The sequence below is a fragment of the Hippichthys cyanospilos genome, chromosome 10 (genome assembly GCF_059441005.1).
Source record: "Hippichthys cyanospilos isolate Australia breed blue-spotted pipefish chromosome 10, RoL_Hcya_1.0, whole genome shotgun sequence".
NCBI lineage: Eukaryota > Metazoa > Chordata > Actinopteri > Syngnathiformes > Syngnathidae > Hippichthys > Hippichthys cyanospilos.
In genome coordinates, this window is record NC_142378.1 from 9,787,310 (window position 1) to 9,805,957 (window position 18,648).

At 39.0% G+C, this 18,648-nt stretch overlaps 1 protein-coding gene across 1 annotated transcript; it reads left to right on the forward strand.

Annotated features, from left to right (window-relative positions):
• The first annotated feature begins 376 nt into the window (after positions 1-376).
• Positions 377-18,605, forward strand: ankrd13c (ankyrin repeat domain 13C). The gene is made up of 13 exons (XM_088424788.1): positions 377-1,014; positions 4,266-4,307; positions 8,416-8,520; positions 11,518-11,603; positions 12,516-12,561; positions 13,085-13,151; positions 13,672-13,816; positions 13,959-14,090; positions 14,240-14,401; positions 15,343-15,422; positions 15,735-15,833; positions 16,055-16,155; positions 17,102-18,605. Exons 1-13 carry the CDS (start codon positions 639-641, stop codon positions 17,230-17,232), a joined length of 1,572 nt encoding a protein of 523 aa, XP_088280914.1. The 5' UTR covers positions 377-638; the 3' UTR covers positions 17,233-18,605.
• The last annotated feature ends 43 nt before the right edge of the window (positions 18,606-18,648 follow it).

Here is an 18,648-nt window from a genome sequence, read left to right on the forward strand (position 1 = left end):
AAAAATACATTTTTAAATCGATTTCAAAGGGTGGCCTTTTAGTGCATTTTGACGTATTTCTTTGCTTTTAAATATTTTCACCGTTTTCTGTTAATGTGACTAAATGTCAATTCATTTTGTCTCCGTATTTTTATTAGCGGCATTTTCTGCGTTTTGCTTCTGAACGTCAATAGCATTGGTGCGCGTTAATGATTTCAAACTTTGGTAATTTTTTTTACATCTAGATAAATTTGTGTCTTAAAAAGAGAAAATACTTTTTGGAATCATTATTCATTTTAAATATTAAATGCAGTTTGCTATTTTTTGTGACCTGTAACCGTTAGTAACCTTTACGGTCAAATCTCGCGATAACTTTAGGCGGAAGACACCAGGCGAAGTCAACGAGCGGCGCTCGTGTTGTGCTGACAGTAGCGATGGGAGGATAACGAGCGTTTGTTTAGTTTGTTTAATTTTACACACTAACCACTACAAAGGAGTTTGTCGCGTTTTGTTCTCGTAAGGAAGCTACCATTTTAAAGTGTTGTTCATGTTCTTTTCTTCATATCGGTCCCTTGAAGACTTCCAGCTGGCGAATCGCATCAGTTGGCCCGGAGGGTCCTCGTCACCCTCTGCTCCCTTCACGTCAGCTCTTTAGGAAAATGACCGGAGAGAAGATCCGATCCCTGCGGAAGGATCAGACAACCAGTCAGGACTACGACTTGTTGGAACCCGACGAAGAAGCAGCCACCGGGACGTTTACCGCTCCCAAGACGAATAACAAGAGTAGGGCGAGTCGAATCTTCAGCAACCACAAGTTGGTCAAGTCCGCGTCCACGCAGCAGCAACAGCAGAAACAGAATCAGCACGTCAACGCCAACACGCTGCCTTCAACCGATGTCGTTGACGACAACAACAAAAACCCCATTATCCGAAGTGGACAAGATTATCCGGTTCACGAATGTGTGTTCCAGGGAGACGTGCGACGCCTTTCGTCGCTTATACGGACTCAAAACATATCCCAGAAGGACATTCACGGTAAGTATAGCTGTGTAGTAAAACCAAGGTGATGGGAGCATCCCCTCAAACATCATGTTCAGCTCTTCAAATCTGCGCAAGCTTGCTTTTGTTATACGATGGAAATTCATAAACACACAAAGTCGAAATAATACAAAAACTCCCCAGAGTAGTCCCTCCGATAAAAAATGGCTATCATTTGCATAGGCGGAATTCACACCAACTCAAAGTCGCATTCGCTTCCTTTCGGATGTAATGGTTTGCTTTCAGTATGCCTTTCATTGGCCATTAATTGAAGCCCATTAAGACCCAATCAACATTCCCATAAAAAAAAATATATAAATAAAAAACGGACGGAGTTAACTCTCCATTTTATGCTTGCATGGATTTTGTCCTTTCAGGATCCCACGTTTCCAATTCATGCTTTATCCTAAAACGATACTTGACTAGACTATGTATTTTTCGTCTGTAAAAAGTTAATATTTTGTGAATTATTACATTGACAACTAAACTACTTTTTGCGTGCAGTGAATACATTTGAAGACACATCTTTTAGCAAGGCATCGTGTGCTCAGGCAGTGATCAGTCTTACCTGGTTTCTGGATTTGATCATGTGACATTCGCAATCTGGGCTGTGATTGGGTGTTACCTGACCCCTAAGTACATGTGATGTCATTTTCAGTCAACAAGCGATACAATGTGTTTTAAAAGTATGACGTGTACATAAAGGAATCATTATGAAATTAGTTAAAACAACATATTAACTTTTTTACTGCTGAAAATAACTAGTAAAATATCCTTTTAAGGGAACACTGAAATTGGTCGTTTTAAAATTATGAATGGTGATTTGGCTACAGTGTATGTCCAGTCATGGGTGAACCCTGCCCTACATGTTGCCCAAAGTCACGTGGGATAGAATCCAGATCACCTGAGACTCTACTGAAGACAAGCACAAAAGAAAATAGATGAATGCATGTCAATATACATTGACCCACCCAAATTTGAAACCCTGAACGGTGTCGTTTGGAAACAAATATGTTCATGGGAAGTTATGGATCTTAAATATGTACAGAGTTGTAAAGCTTGCAGATGGGCTGTTATTCCCCTTTCATTTGTCCTAGTATAAAATGTTTACATATTTAAATGTTTTACCATTACTACAGATGACAAGACAACTTAGCCTGTTACTTAATGGAAAACTCACTTCAAATTTTTATTCAGAATACCCTAACCCTAAGCCCCATGAGTCTAAGCACTTTATTTTGGTCAAAATTGCTTTTTTTAAAATGTGAATTAAGCAAGAAAATCCTCTCTTTTTTAAAAAAAAAAAAAAAAACAATTTTGCCACTTTGCTACTTACTGTTGACTGAATGATATCACAGTTGCGCTGGTGTAGGTGTTGACTCAATCATGGCCAATGCAACTGCTTCTTAATAGCAACATGACAGTACATTTCTAAAAGTATCTATCAAAATGCAAAGTGTGTTTGGGAAGGTCACTGCAACCTGAGTACAACACACACAAAGGCATTTTGTAAATCAAGTGATGTATTCTGAGGGATTGAGCTTTTTCTGAAGCAATAAGAGCATTTTTGGGTAACGTTTTTACATCAAATAGCATCCTGAAAATCTGGTTCAAAAACTCTTACTTGGATGATGAATTTCAGTTCAATATCCACAGTGATTAAAATGCTGACACTTCCCCAAAAAAGCACAACTAGGATTATCAATCAGAGCTGGTCATGTATGAAAACAGTCTTTTTTGGGGTCAAATTAATTACAGTATTGGGTGTTATGTAAGCACTGGAAGCTCCCGTTCCATGTTAAAAAAAAAAATCTACAAAAATGGCTTCAACTTGTCACGTTGCTATTAAAGCCGTTGGTGCTTAAAGAATTATGTTGCATCATTTGGCAGCAACATGACCAAATCCTTCAGATGTGATTAGTGGCCAACACAGATGCCCCCATCCGATCAAAAAGATTGGCCAAAATAGTCAAAAATCTACACAAGAGGCATACTTTCTGCTAAGCTAATTGCTACCGATCAAGCCATACGTATTAATGTGGCCAGTAACCTTTTAGAACCTAGTTTTCGCCTTGGTAACAGGTTATTCAAAAACAACAGGTTGAACCTGGATTGTTCAAGATAAGAATCAGACAGTATTGTATTGTTTAGATTTATTGTTATATATATATATATATATATATATATATATATATATATATATATCTCCTCATTTGTTTCGTGCTTGAGTCTTAAATTTGTGATGGCCTTGCCGAGTTGTGGAAATTCCACATGACAGCACCCATTTGGCAGGGCAAAGTCTGCTGAGATAAAAACAGGATTTCCGACCAAACACACCCTTGTTACTCTTGTCTGTGCTGGAATGCGGCCCGTCCTCATATCATTGCTCAGACTACAGCACAAGCAGGGGTCAGCCATGTGAATCTCTGTTGCGTTGGAGAGCCGACTTGTTTTCTTCACTTGTCTAGCCTCTGTTTGAGTCAGTCCGTGGCTCAGATTCCACTGCAGTCCGGATGAAACCTCATGTCACATGTACAGGGCCTTTACATTTACTAAACATCTTCTCAGAGCAATCACTATATTTTTTTGAAGGAGATGATGAATTCCCTCCCATTAGTTTCTTTTTTATGTTATTTTTTTGTCTTACTAAGACATTTTGGATAATTGTAACGATAATTGCTTCCTGCTTTGTGGGATTTCTATCGGGAAGGCCATTTTTTTTTCTGACTGTCTTCATTCTAATAACACAGTCCATAAAGAATTTCGTGTGAAGAACTCCTAAATGAACATCTTTGGGATGAGTTGGAACAGAATCTCACAACCAAAAATAGTTTAGTAAATTACTTTTGGACTTTCGCCATCATATTGGTAAAAGTTCTGCTTGGATTGTCACCCCCGCTAAGGTTTTCTTCAAAAGGGAACCTACTTACACTGGAATGTGTTTTCTTGCTAATCCTAAAAGAAAAGCTCTGAGAGTGCTGCTTGGTTTTCCCTTGAGGGATGCGCCAATGCTTTTTTTTTTCCAAGAATACATTTCTAGCATGAACCCCTTGCACTTCAGTGTTTAGATACTAATCCCTCTTAATACTCCCATTTCCTTTATGGTAGATGCACTATGCAGTACTTTCACAGCTGTACTTCCACTAAGTATCGGAATGGACGACACATTGATTTTTCTACTTCAATCAAGTAACGTAACATTATTATAATCTGTTTTTATGAAATGCAATGAATTCTGTCTTCTCCAGGAAATACACCATTACATCTGGCTGTCATGATGGGGCACAAAGGTGAGTCGGTTTTATTTACACTCATGTCAAGGAGTCTATTTTTATTTTTTATTTTTTGTCAGATGTTCATCAGTGTAACGTTTCTGTATATTAATTTTCTCAAGCTATGAAACACATCTACAAATCAATTGTAAATTTATGTCACTCCCGCCCACTAGAATAACATTTAGATTAATGTTCACGATAAATATATTATATTTTATGGTGTGTCAAGCACCAGTCAACCAGTATCAAATGATTTTTGTATTCAGTTGACAAGGCAGAAGCCGGACTGAAGGCCTGAGCCTAAAATATTAATTCACTGCCCCTTTGATTGTGCAAGTAGGCCGTGGAATGCACTGTTGAAAAATGCATCCTCCCTTTTACAGCAGGGAGTCATATTAAGCATGGTTCCATGTTTGGACTTCACACTTGTTCCTCCAGTGGAGCATAGCTTGCAATTGATTCCGCTTTTTCCACCACTGCCTGAACAGAATTCAAAGAGCAGAATTGAATTGGACTCAGTGGAATTGATTGTGCTAATGAGGTTGTCATTCTCTTGCCTGAGCTGCTTCCATGTCCTCTAGGGATGCTCAGATTAGACAGATGGAGGGCTACAGCATGACATCATACAGTAATCGGGGTGTGGCTGCCTTGTTGGTGATGGAGAGACGTTGTCTGTGCAGGCCTCTGTCTATCTTTATTAGCGATGCCACTCAAAACCCCTGAGATGTAAAGGTATATTAAAAATGAATGAACAAGAGCACTCAGTAAGTGCACACGTCCACAAAGGTTTAAGGATGTCCCATTTGAAATCATCCGCTGTATGGCAACATTCTATGACCTTAATAGTTAAAAGGAAGAAAATATAATCATAGGCACTACTTATGCGCAAGAAATGATATACTTTATACTGGGGATGGACCAGTACCTGTACCAACATCAGATTTAGGTATTGGGCTAACCAGCCTTTTTTTTAAAGGGATTGGACTCTCGCATGAGTGACCAATACAAGCCACTGATGCCAAAAGTTCAGGCGGTGAAGATTGGAAACTTTGGTGAGACCTCCAGAACCCTTTTGCTTGGCATCACTGTCATCTCAAAGTAATTCAATAGTAGGTATACAGCAGTTTAATCAGCAAATGCAATTCTGAACCACTGCGGTTTGAATCAAGCACCCCAGCATCTTCCGGTATTTCTGGGCCGTGACGTCACAAAAGCTGTGTGAATAGAGATTTCTAGAGCTGGGTATTGTGTCTTAGAAGTGCATTGCGATATATTGCGATACAGCAAAGGTGTACAGTATTGCGATACGTATTGCAATGTATTGAGCAATGTTTGTAAAATAAAAATAAAAAATCTGTGGCGTATATATTAACAATGACTGAAAAAAACAAAAGGAAATTATTATAACAGACAAATTCTATTTATTCTTTTCCAGAAGCCACACATAGTTGACATCTACGAACACACATTAAATATCCATCCATCCATTTTCTTGAGCCGCTTATCCTCACAAGGGTCGCAGGCTTGCTGGTGGCTATGCCAGCTGGCTTCAGGCAGTAGGCGGGGGACACCCTGAACTGGTATTAGCAAAGAGTAAATGCTAATACTGTATTTGCATCAGTCTGGGAAAAAAAAAGTGGTTTGAACATCCTTACTTTCTATCTATGCAATATGTAGATTTAAGGGTCAGATATAACTTTGCACAAATATGTCAAACAGGAAACAAAGGTGTTTTTGAGCCTGGAAAACAATATTTATGGAAATTGTGCAGTTTGCAAAATGTGAGATCGCTGTTTTGTGGATGGCTAAATGAGAACAAACTGCAGCTCCAGGGGCTCTCATAATGTAGCTAATTTCATTTCCAAGCATTTATTTTCTACAGATGGAACTTGTAATACATCTGTGGCCTTGGCTCTGAGGAAATCATGCGGGGCATTTTAGGTTAGAGTGCCTTCATGCTTTGTTGCCAATTAGCACTAGCATTCCAAACTGAATACAGATGTGTGCTGCTGATGCTGTACCAGCAGCACAATTCCATCAAGTGAGGGTGAAGTGATTTCAGTTGCACTATTAAATTGGGAGCAAAGAAGCATGCTGAAATGCTGTTATGTTTTTGCTTGCCCAGATATTAGGTATTAATACAGATTCAATGCGAATCCTGCATGTCAATACTGCATCAATGTAAACTATCAGTTTTGCTGTTTAGGGCAATGAGAAATGGCTTCCAGGTATTACGCAATATGTATCTGCTAAGTGTCATTACACAATCATTGGACAGCATATGTAAATGAAAAGCTTCAGGGAACATGAGAATTACATCAGAGTGCACGTGTGTTCTCAGAGCTGTAACCACTGTTATCAGCTGCGTCATCCCTCAGCTAAAATACAGTTGTGTACCGCAGCTTGGAGCACAGATGTTTCATGATTTTCTTCTGATATAAAGCCCCACACGGCAGCTGCAGTCTGATCTACTGGAGATACTGCAGTGCTTCCAAATTGCATTAACTGGAGACCACCTTATGGATCAATGGGCAGAGTAAGACTCATGGACTAGCTTCAGACTGCAACCTGAAGTTCCCTATTTTCAGATTTTTTTGCCGCTATGCGACCTGTATCCGCCCCGTTCCCTGTGTTCTCCCCGTGCTTGTTGCGATTGGCTAGCAACCAGTCCATGGTGTGCCCCGCCTACTGACGGCAGGGAAAAGCACCAGCAAACCAGCGACCCTAGTGATGATAAGTGGCCATAGAAAATGGATGTATGGTTGCTGTCTTACATGTACTAGTTTCGTTATATTTCAAATCAAAGACTTCAAAATGTAACCCATTCCGCCATAAAGAATATATGAGCCCCATGACCCTTACACTCATCTATAAACCAGACAGTTGATGGGGCTCTTATCATGTGGTACTCTGTTTGGGTGTCATTGTTGGGATTGACAAATCCGATTTTGGACAATGGCTTTTAACAGCAGTTGTACTAATACTAATGTAGAGGCACTCTAAGTGCAACCTCTTGTAGTGAGTCGCTGTATTTAATCTGTCTCAGTGTAGCTGCTTCATTGCTCATTTAAAAAGGTGGTAGAATAGCTTTTAAGATTCTGCCAGTTCTGCCTCATCAAGTGAACACTATTATGCGTTTAGCAGATGACTGCACTTTTGTTGCTTAGCGTTGCGCCAATGAGCTGTCTAGACGCCACCAACCTTTTAATGAGCGGCGTCATCATGACAACTGTCAGCTGAGCCGGAAAAACAGGACTGCTATTTGAATGGGTGTTGTTATTTTCTTTGTACAAGGGGATATAATTCTGCTTTTCTCTTTGTAATGTTTTTGGTTTGTACAGTCATTCATGGACATGGGTTCTATGTGACATTCCCCCTATTTTGTTGGCCATTACAAAGGAAATGCATTTATCACAGGAAACCAATCCAACATCTAAATCCAGATAGATGAAGTCAAACAAAATCTGTATCAAATAACACAATAGCTAAGAAAAGAAAAACAAAACCATGTACCGGTATATTCAAAGAGATATGGTATTGGTTTCTTTACATTTCCTTCCTGATTTAATTATGCTAAAAAACTCAATTGCAGTTTTTGTGCATTTTGTAAGATGTCTCATAATGTCACACATGAGGCCCCAAACAGAAATTAATCTCAAGGAAGTATGTTAAAGTGATGCGTCTCGACTGAGAAACTTTTTTTTTTACAAGGAATTAAGATTAGATTGGGTTGTGTTTTGAAGTAAGGAGAGTCTTCTGTCACATTTACACTTCAGGTAAATTATTTTATACATTAAAATCTGAGCACCCTTTTGTGAAATGGGTTTGGTATGATATTCAGATAATTTGTGAATCAGAATGTGTTGTTTAATTACAATTGAAACTTGATTCAGGCAGTTATAAACATTTGGCCCAGTCTCTTTCTCTTTTGGAGAGCGGAGGATTGCTGTAAACAAAACAAGAAATTGTATCGGTCCCGTGTGGCCAATGACAACCCTAACTCAACCTATAAAAAAAATAATTATGCGTTCTTATTCAGCCTGCACATTAATGAGTGTTATGCTGTGGAGTATGTTGCACTCATAATGATGTATTCATGTACTGATTATTTTTCCTCCTTCAGAATGTGCCCATCTGTTGCTAGCCCACAATGCACCAGTGAAAGTGAAGAATGCTCAGGGATGGAGTCCCCTTGCAGAGGCTATTAGTTACGGAGATAGACAGATGAGTAAGTATCAAATTATCTCTTCACACTGTTCTGTAAGGTGAGAATATTTTCTGAAGATTGTAATCACTCATTCAAGTTGAGTTTTTCGGCGCTCAAAAAGTTGAGCTCAACAAACGCAAATCAAAAAAAAAAAAAAAAAAAAAAAGTACTCCTACACATTTTGCTTCTGCCTGCCAATAGGGCCATGACGCTTTGAGCATGACATTCCTCAAGGCCCTCCAGCCTTTGGTGTGTGGATGAAAAGAAAGTCGTTAGTTGTTTTTCCTCTCTCCTCATTGGCTGATTAATCCTGTCCCCCATTCCACCCCTATACCTCACCCACCACTCAGTGAGATTCTTGAATGGTGTCAATATTAGTAGTGAGTCATTTAAATAAAAAGGTTTAACACATTGAAACTGAAATTGTTCAGCAATGCAAGGTTTGAAATTCATGGTTTCGCATCACACTGAACTCTTGAAATTTTGGACTGAGCCTCATCTAAACATGGAATCGCTAAACTGAAAGTCAAGCACCTGCCAACGGTCCCAACAACAGTTCATTTGTGTTCAAGAATGCCAGGTTTCGTTAGACTTAATCCGTGGAACAATCGCCATGGCTCAGGCCACACTTGGTTCACGGCTATGCACTCCACTCCTCTGCCACTATTGACATCAAATAGGGAAAATGCACGGAAAAATGGCTTTCCCCCCATAGCTTTATTGAGACCGCATTCTGCTTGGCAAGCTGGAACAGGAATAAAAATATTTGTCTAGGCTTGCCACACTTTGTAAACGCCATGTTACACCTAACTGTTAATAGAAGGCTGCTTTCGAACTGTAATCTCAAGCTATTCTTAGCATAAGACGTTTATAAAAGCTCTTATTGTCTGAAAGTATTTTTAACCAATGTTTGTGACCTACTTTTTCTCACCCGTGTGTCATCTGACTTTTTCTTGTTTGCATTCCTCCAGAAAATGGAAAAAAAAGCATCATCTCACAAATAAATGTCATGGGTTTTAGTTTTCAAAGTTTGTCAGTTTGTGCCCTGATTTGCCTTCTCGTCACACTATTCTGCTGTCAGTTCGGGCTCTTTAAAGTCAGACAGACAGGTTGCCGTTTACTTATTAGAGAAGATGCTTGTGCTTGTCGGTGACAGACACTAATTAGTGGCGGTACTTGACACTTCATTGATTCTGCCTCAGGCCACCTGCTGTACTTTCGTTTTTTTCCCTGCCAGGAGAATTCAGAGGAGGCCCTGCAGCTTGATAAAAATAAAAAAAAATATGTTTTATAACTTCCATGCTAGTTTGATAGATTGAATTTCTTTAGTCAAGGCGAAAAGCCTTCCAAAAATGCTTCAGAGGGATAGAGAGAAGAGAGACAGGGGACACTTTGAAGACACATTTTGGTTTTATGTGAAACGGTACTCGAGACAACATAATTTTGGGCCAGTTTAGGGTGGGGGCATATTTTCTACACAAACGGACACTTTTAATCAGATAATTCCTTAAAAGGAAACATGAGTTTTCCGTAAAAGCTCTCAATTCAAGATTAACATTGCTGCATTATATTGCCCTGGAGGGACAATTGCATCTTTTAGTGTTTGAAACATTCAAGTTTTTTCATTTGTCAGTTGCATCCAGTCTCCCAGATGAGCGAGTACACCTGATACCTGTGTCAATATTGACTGTTCTCAGGTTCTGGGATTGCTGCCAAGGAGGCCTAAACAAGTGGCGAAAAGCTCACCCACAGCGGTCTAAATGCCCTTTTCATAAGCCCTTGTAGGCGAAATGTCTCCTAATTAATGCCAAGAAAGTGTCCCAATTGATATAACAGTGAATTAGTGTCAAAAGAGTGAATCTAGCTGAATGTTGATGCGGTTTACTATTGCCTCGGTTGTGTGTGGCACCTGGGTGGCCCGTGAAAAGATGCCTGTCAACTTGCTCCACTGAGTGGGAGTGAGAACATAAGAGGGAGCCCAACTGGACTTGTCCATGCTCATTAGGCATATGGGCCGTAAAGGCACCTCCATCTTGTTGCTCTCTGTGTTAATGCGAGTTACTTGCCAGCATGCTCACACTGAAGCCTGCTCCCATTTTGTGTTGTCTGATGGAGAAGCACAGGAATCGGGTCAACCAAGCATGCACACTTAACAATCCATGATTCTAGTATAAGTAAGCTTATTCACTTAAAAAAAATCTTTTTAAATATGTTGTTTAATTTTTTTCTTTTTTTTAATTTAGTTTTTTTTCTCTGATATTTTTTCCTTTAGATTTTTTTTTCTTCCAAGAGAAATCAATATGCTTCTGTATTCGGACCTGGAAGTATGTTGCAAAAAATGAAATATTTCATTTTTTTCATGGCATGCTGGATGATTACAGTTTGAGTACATTTTAATCGAAACAATAAACACTACAGCCTTGTATTGAAAGATTTTATAGATTACGACATAAATTCTGTGCAAAATGTTCAAGACGGTATTTATTTATACTCATGTTAATTGTTTTCATGTAAAAGTTACGCTAATAGCTTTTTTAAAAAAGGCTGTCTGTGGCTTGTATTAATTTATATAACTTATATACTGTACTTAAATGCCACAGATTAGTAATTATTAATAACTACTTGCCTCATAAACTACCCATCCAGCATTCTGCCTCTTGTACCTAAACTTCCATTTCACTATATTGTATAGCTAATTTTCAAATTGTCCATCCCAAAACGAAAAGTATTTGTTGCTCGTTCCAATGTTGGAAATAAATGTATTGATTATTTTTTTGTTTTTTACTCCACGAAATCTGGTTTATTCTGTATGCACCTCCAGCATTTTATTTTCCCTTTTCTCACTGGTGAATGTGATGAATTAACTACTTGCTGCTTTGTAACTGTAGGATTCACGTATTTGAAGCACTCCTGACACAGGAAAATGTTTGCATTTGTTTTTGCAAGGGTTGTAATGTATAGTATGTGGTTTATGTATGCATGAATTAATTTGGTCTTCTTTGTTGCTCTGTTGTTCAGTAACGGCACTGCTGAGAAAGCTGAAGCAACAGTCCAGGGAGAGTGTTGAGGAAAAGAGGCCAAAATTGTTAAATGCACTGAAAGAGGTTTGTAATACTTTGCTTCTCCACTTGTTTTTGATGCAGTCTGACAGAATTACCAAAATCAGTTTGTTGTCGTTGTAAGCACCAATTGTGATTTATTCATAATACACGCAGGCCAAATAATCTGCTTAAGGAAAGACCTCGTTACACTTTGTACCTTTGTAGCATGACGTTATGGTGGATATATGATAAGTGTAATCATGCCGTAATTTCAGTTTCCAGGTCAGATATGTAATACTGCACCCCCTTAGCGGGACATGGCGCAGATGGCCAAATATGAGACCTCAATCCCATGTGCTTAACTGAAGCATGGACTCAACCTTGAATATCCTCAGGCTTACTTGCCAATGTCAAATTCCTGTGAACGTTGCTTCACCTGGCACCCGACCTGTCTGTAATTCTATATAATATTTTTTAAATGAGGAGAACCAAGAAACCCAGGACTGAGCCTAATCAATCTCCCATAAACAGGTCTCCTTGAGGGTCCATTGTGAACTTTCAGGCCCCTTGTTTTTTTTGTTTTTTTTTTGTTTTTTGTTTTTTGCTCAAATGAACATGTGTTTCATCTTTCTTGCCAGTTCCTAAGATATGAGTTTATGTAAAGTGATAGTCATCTGAACCACCTTGCACATCATCATTTTTGCTTTTTTAAATTTTGTTCCCCTACCGCCCCATAATTTGCATCTGCAGAAATTCCACACTCCCATCTCTATATATAGGACACATATAAGACAGTTACAGTTGCACTCAGGTTTTGTATTCTCCATTACTATTGCTCATTATTCTAACTGCAAATCATTATATATTTCACCTTGTTTTCAAAGAATATAGTTTGATATGAGATTGGATTTGTTAGTTTTGTTAGTTATTTGTTTGTTTATTTGCTTTTTTAATTTTGTTTTGTTTTTTTTGCAGCTTGGAGACTTTTACCTTGAGCTTCACTGGGATTTCCAAAGTTGGGGTGAGTCAAATTTAATTGGGATTTGTCTCCGTTGTTAGTCTTTTTATTGCACAGAATAAATATTCTAGAACGTGGATAGAACCAACAATGCAAGAATACAAAACTCCCCAAATAATAAAATGCATTATTAGAGGATAATGGGGTATTTTTTTCAGTGTTGTTCATTACTGCTCGATTATTCCAACTGTATTTCCTCTTATCCAGGACACTGAAAGTCAGTTACCAGCACAGAGTATTTGTAAATGAATGCAGTTTTTTTAAGGAGGTTAATAACATTTAAAACACATTTTGGCTGTCTGAGGGAATCATACATTCAATAAAATAACCAATTTCAGTTGCGTTTATTGCAAATGACATTGGTCATAAAATATTTAGCTTTTCAGCTACATGCAATTGTTGGTGTGTTTGTGACTGAAACATTAAAGAGGGCAATTGTTCTCATTGTTGGGTTTGCCTCCAATATTAAATGTATCCACCCTCCCAATTTATTGTTTTACACTCCTTTCATTTTTCAATGTTGCAGTGCCTCTACTCTCTAGAATTCTACCTTCAGATTCATGTAAGATCTACAAACAGGGACTCAACATCAGGTCAGTCATGTCATCATACAGTTAAAAATCAATTTAATGGTGAATTCTAGTCTAAAGGTTTTATTTTTTAGTGATATAATTTAAACATGGTATTCAGATTATTGTTGTAGTTGTAAAATAAGAATTAAGCATCAAAATCCACCTATTTTCATTCATCTTAGAAGGTGGCCATTTTGTCACTGGGACTGTAAATACCATTGCATGTCACTGCACCAAACACAGAAATAAATAAAAACTGGTTAGCCCCTGATATGTATTAAAACTGTTAGATTTTGGTGCTTAATTTTTATTTAAAAAACACAATATTAATCCAAATTTCATGTTTAGACAAGTTGAGGCACATAGGATTGAAAGACATATTTTTTTATTTGACAACGCCTTTTATGAGAGAAATGGAAGTCTTTGTTGTCATTGAATGTGTCCAAATAACATCAGTTAGCTTTTAATCTGGATCTCGTTTAAAAAAAAAAGTTTATTTAGAACCACAGGGCACTCACTTTGGTTCTATACACTTCTGTAGGTTGGACACCACTTTGATAGACTTTACGGATATGAAGTGTCAACGTGGTGACCTTAGTTTCATCTTCAATGGCAACGCCATCCCTTCGGAGTCCTTTGTGGTGCTTGACAACGAGCAGAAAGTCTACCAGCGGATACACCATGAGGTATTGTGCGGCAGTGAAATTAACTTAAAATAACTCCGTCCTGAAAACCTTTCGAATTTTAGTAAATACACATGCACAATTGGACTTTATATTGAGAACTAGAATTCATAATTGTGTTGACATTTGTGATTCACATCCACAGGACTCCGAGACAGAGACTGAGGAAGAAGTGGACATTTTGATGAGCAGCGACGTGTACTCGGCCACGCTCTCCACCAAGTCCATCACCTTTTCCAGAGCACAAACCGGCTGGCTTTTCAGAGAAGATAAGACGGTAACAGCAGTCAATATTATTGCTGGCGATGTGGCCATTAGATTTGGAATATTTCAAACTGCCACAAAGGCAATCTCATCAAATTGTGGGAGGAAAAAAAAAAAACTATTACTGCCTTGCTATTGATGGGTTCATCTGTCTCTCTCTAGGAACGTGTTGGAACCTTTCTGGCCGACTTCTACTCTGTGAACGGCCTAGTGCTGGAGTCCAGGAAACGGCGGGAGCATCTGAGTGAGGAGGACATCTTGAGGAACAAAGCCATCATGGAGAGTCTGAGCAAAGGAGGCAACCTCATTGATCAGAACTTTGAGGTGAGTCATCTTTATTCACTCGGGCGGAGGAAAGGGGGGGCTCATCATTATTAGCAAAACATGGAATAGTGTCGTGACACAACTTGCTTGAATGCACAATTTAAAAGTTTCAAATAAAAGTAGAAACAGACGTGTTACAGAAGGAATACGTGTCCGTAAAGCTAAGCGTAAACATGTAATATACCTTATTACTATGGTCTTAATCGGCCCAGGCATGAAGTGACCTTTGAGTTTGAGCATCTGTGCTCGTTAAGTCTGAGTCTCAAACGAAGTACCCGCAGTGGTGCTCCTGCTATACTAAGTCAATATTGGCTTTTTTCCTCCTGCGAGGCCTTCCATACTCTACGCTACCATCTAGTGGTAAAAGGCCATTTAACTAAAAGAGAAGCTCATCCTGCACCTGCAACCAAAGTCAGGGCCTGATCCCTGCTACAGTGGCTTCCACTTGTGGCATAAGAGCCCGGAGTGCAAGAACGAAAAGTGATGGCTTGTAAAAGAATGAAAACCTTTATTCTTGTGGAGGCGCGAATTCATATAGCACATTGGCACGTCGCCAAACCGAAAAAGCGTCCAGCACCACTGCGCTAGCAGGTTCACTGAACCAAACTCAATGCAGTTCTGCTTAGCTTGCAAAACAGAAATAAATTGTGTTCAAGACACTGTCGAAGTCCTACCACCGCCAATCAAGTGGCGCTTGATCTTCAGCCTTTCGAACTGACCATGTCATGGGCAGACAAAACTCGAGAACTGGCCTTACTGTTGTGTGACAGTCAGAAGAAAACTAATAAAATGATTTGTAAACAAGTTATGACATGATTATCGCGTAAAAGCAAATTCATGTTTCCTCAATACATCAGGTGAAATCACATCACCGTAATAGAGAGCAGTTGTCTGACTTCAATGTGGCTTTTGTCGTCTTTCTCCGTATGTACACTCATCAGCCTGCGAGGAGACAATCTCTTACCCCCCCTTCAGCCAACACCACATCCTGGGAAGAGTACATCACTGCTGACAATGGAAAGTAGGTGCCTCTGCGGACACGGGGGACCACTTTATGGCTTATTGGGCCACAGTCAGTTGGGATAGGCTCCAGTTTATCTATACATTCTATACATGGTATGAAAAACTGGTGGATTGATTAAAATCCTGGTGCTTTCACCTTTGACACCTTTGAACGTCCAGGGAAACTTGGTGAGGGTCGTTTGAAAAGTTCCTTTGATTGTGTGGAGGTATGAATGAAAACAGCGAAGAAATCATTTGTCGTGATTTTACGAAATGTTTTACGTCATCAACACGAGACGTTGCGCTAACTTGCGGGTTCTTCTCGGCTCAGAGCTCCTCATCTGGGCAGAGAGTTGCTCTGCAAAGAGAGCAAGAAGAACTTCAAGGCCACCATCGCCATGAGTCAAGACTTCCCCCTGAGCATTGACTCGTAAGTCCCCCCACCCCTGAGATGAGACCCCCGATATGGCCGAGTCCCATTTTTATTGCTGTTGCGTCTTTTCCACTCTGCTGTCAATCAGAATGAAAAGTAAACAAATACATTTTTGGCAAATCGAACTCATGAACTCGATTTTAATGAAATACATGTTGTAAATATGACCGATAAAGTATATATGTATGCACAGTTTTGAGTGTTGGTTTCGCCGTCAGGTTGTTGAATGTCCTGGAGGTGATCGCACCCTTCAAGCACTTTAATAAACTCAGGGAGTTTGTGCAGATGAAGCTCCCTCCCGGCTTTCCTGTTAAACTCGGTAAGAAAACCGCCTCGCAAACTCAGCTGACTACATATATACCGTATTTTTTAGGACCCTAAGGCACACTAAAGTAAAAGGCGCAGTCTCAATGAACAGATCTATTTTGGGAAATATTTATATTTAGGGCACATTGGGTTACACCATTACATCACTAAGGTCAATTTAGAGCGGTGGTTCTCAAATGAGAGTACGGGCACCCCTGGGGGTATCTGAAAGAACTTTAGGGGGTACTTGAGATTTGAAATAAACAAACATGCAAAAATTCTTTCAAAATAATTGTTGGATGAATTATTTCAGGAAAATAAATTCATAAAACAAAGTAGGTTATTCAAGGTCATTATTGTTGAGAGCCAGATTCTCCCCTATACTAGAGTGGTTCGTCCCAACTTGTCATATGCCACCTCTCGTTACCTGTCGAGAAATATTTTTGTGAACACATCTCTACTATGATCCCAAGAGGACACTTTATGATTAATATTTTTCTCTGGACAAATATTTATAATTATTTCCTTAGGAGAACAGGTCTGTCACTTTGTGTTGATTATTTTTTATGGACAAATTTATAATAATAATTAAGTCATTTCTTTTTAATACTAGATCTCTTATATGATCCAAAAGAGGACGCTTTATGTAGATGATTTTTTTGTGGACCAACACAAATGAAGTTTGAATAAATCAGACACTTATTACATCTTTTTTTTTATATACCTAAAAATGCTTTGCACCAGTTAAGAGGTACTGGAAAACATATTTCACAGGGGGGTACATCACTGAAAAAAGATTGAGAGCACTGGACTAGCCCACTAAAACATATGGCTGTTGCTCCTAAGGATTTTAATGCAATTAACCCCTGTTAAATGTAAATGCAATTAAAGAGTCATTGGACATCATATGTTTGATAATATTATCTCAACAAAACTGTCAAAATGTTCTCGTCTCGCAGACATCCCAGTCTTTCCTACCATCACAGCCACTGTGACCTTTCAGGAGTTTCGCTACGACAGCTTTGACGAAACCCTTTTTACCATCCCTGTCGAGTACAAAGAAGATCCCGGCCGCTTCCCGGACCTTTAACCCACCCTGGTGGGCAACAATAGACTACAAAAACATCAACTTTTCCCTGACAACCTTACAATCTCTATCTAGGTCCCTTACCGACAATAAATGGACATCTCTATAGCCCGCTGAACAAAAAAACGTAGCTGGGATGGTGGTGAGTACAGTATTTGAAGCCCTGTTTCCACCAAGTGGCTGGAGGGGTTGATGATAGTTAGGTACTATTGCATTATGACACAAAGTAACTATTCACAGCTGTACTGTATCTTCTTTTTGGCAAACAGATCAGAAGCATTGTTTGAGGGGGAAAAAAAAGCACAATTTGTGTTCTTTAACAAAGCACATTGCATTCAAGCTCCTCCTTTTGGGTACCGTACCACTGTGGCACACTTTGCCAAACAAACGTCAGTCACTCTTTGTAGTACACAACAAAAACGCAAGGCAAACAGTACTGCTTGGTGGAAACAGGTGTACTATTGCGTGCGTGGTTTTGTTAATGTTTGGAAGCGTGTGTGTGGGTCAAGCCTGCTCGCGCACAGAAATTATATGAAGCGGAGTTGTATATAAGTGGATACACCTCTTAGCTTTGTCAGAAGTTGTCCTCCTTTTTTACGTGTTAACATTTAAGCCGTTCTCCTGAGGCACTTACATGCATTCAAAATAAGTTACTGTACAGGGTGTGTCTTAAAAATGTGATGATAGTTGACAGTCAATTCCCACTCTATATATATATTTTTTTATGAGATGCGAAAAAACATATCCAAGTTTATGATTAAAGTTTGAGTTTCTGTTTAGTGCTAGGGTGAAAAATGCAGTCGCCAAAAGGCATTTTGTGTCAAAAGTTACTGTTTGAACATTTGCAAAGCTTCGTTTTGTCATTACATGTTGGAATTATGACTGGTCGATGATTACAGCCATGTCATTTTGCTTGCCTGTGTGATTGTCACTCATATTCAAAAAGGAAACAATGTGACATTTTTCTGGGAAACACCCTGTACATAAAATTTGGTTTGGTTTTTAAATTCATTCTGTTTGCATAGAATTTACTAAATATTTTCTAACTGAGGCAGTGCTATTTTTCTTTTTTTTAATGGTACCATATAGTTTGTCTGTCTTATGTTCGCTTGTATGCTCAAACTGGGATTGTATGTGTAGCTGTTGTAACGAATGTTTTTTTTTTTTTTAACTTTACACTAAGACAAGCCTTTGTTCTGCACAATCTGAATTTAAAACGTCAGTTCGGTACGTGCTCTCGTGTTCAACTCCACAGGAGTTCTGCCGCGGTTTTCCATGTTGTCACATGACTTGGTCCAACAATATATTGGATTGTAATATGGTGGAAGTTGCTATTTTTGTATATAGTTCTGTTTTTAAAGAAAACGTGTCTCATATTTCTCAGCTTTGTTCTTTCTAAAAGGACGCCCAGCTAAACAC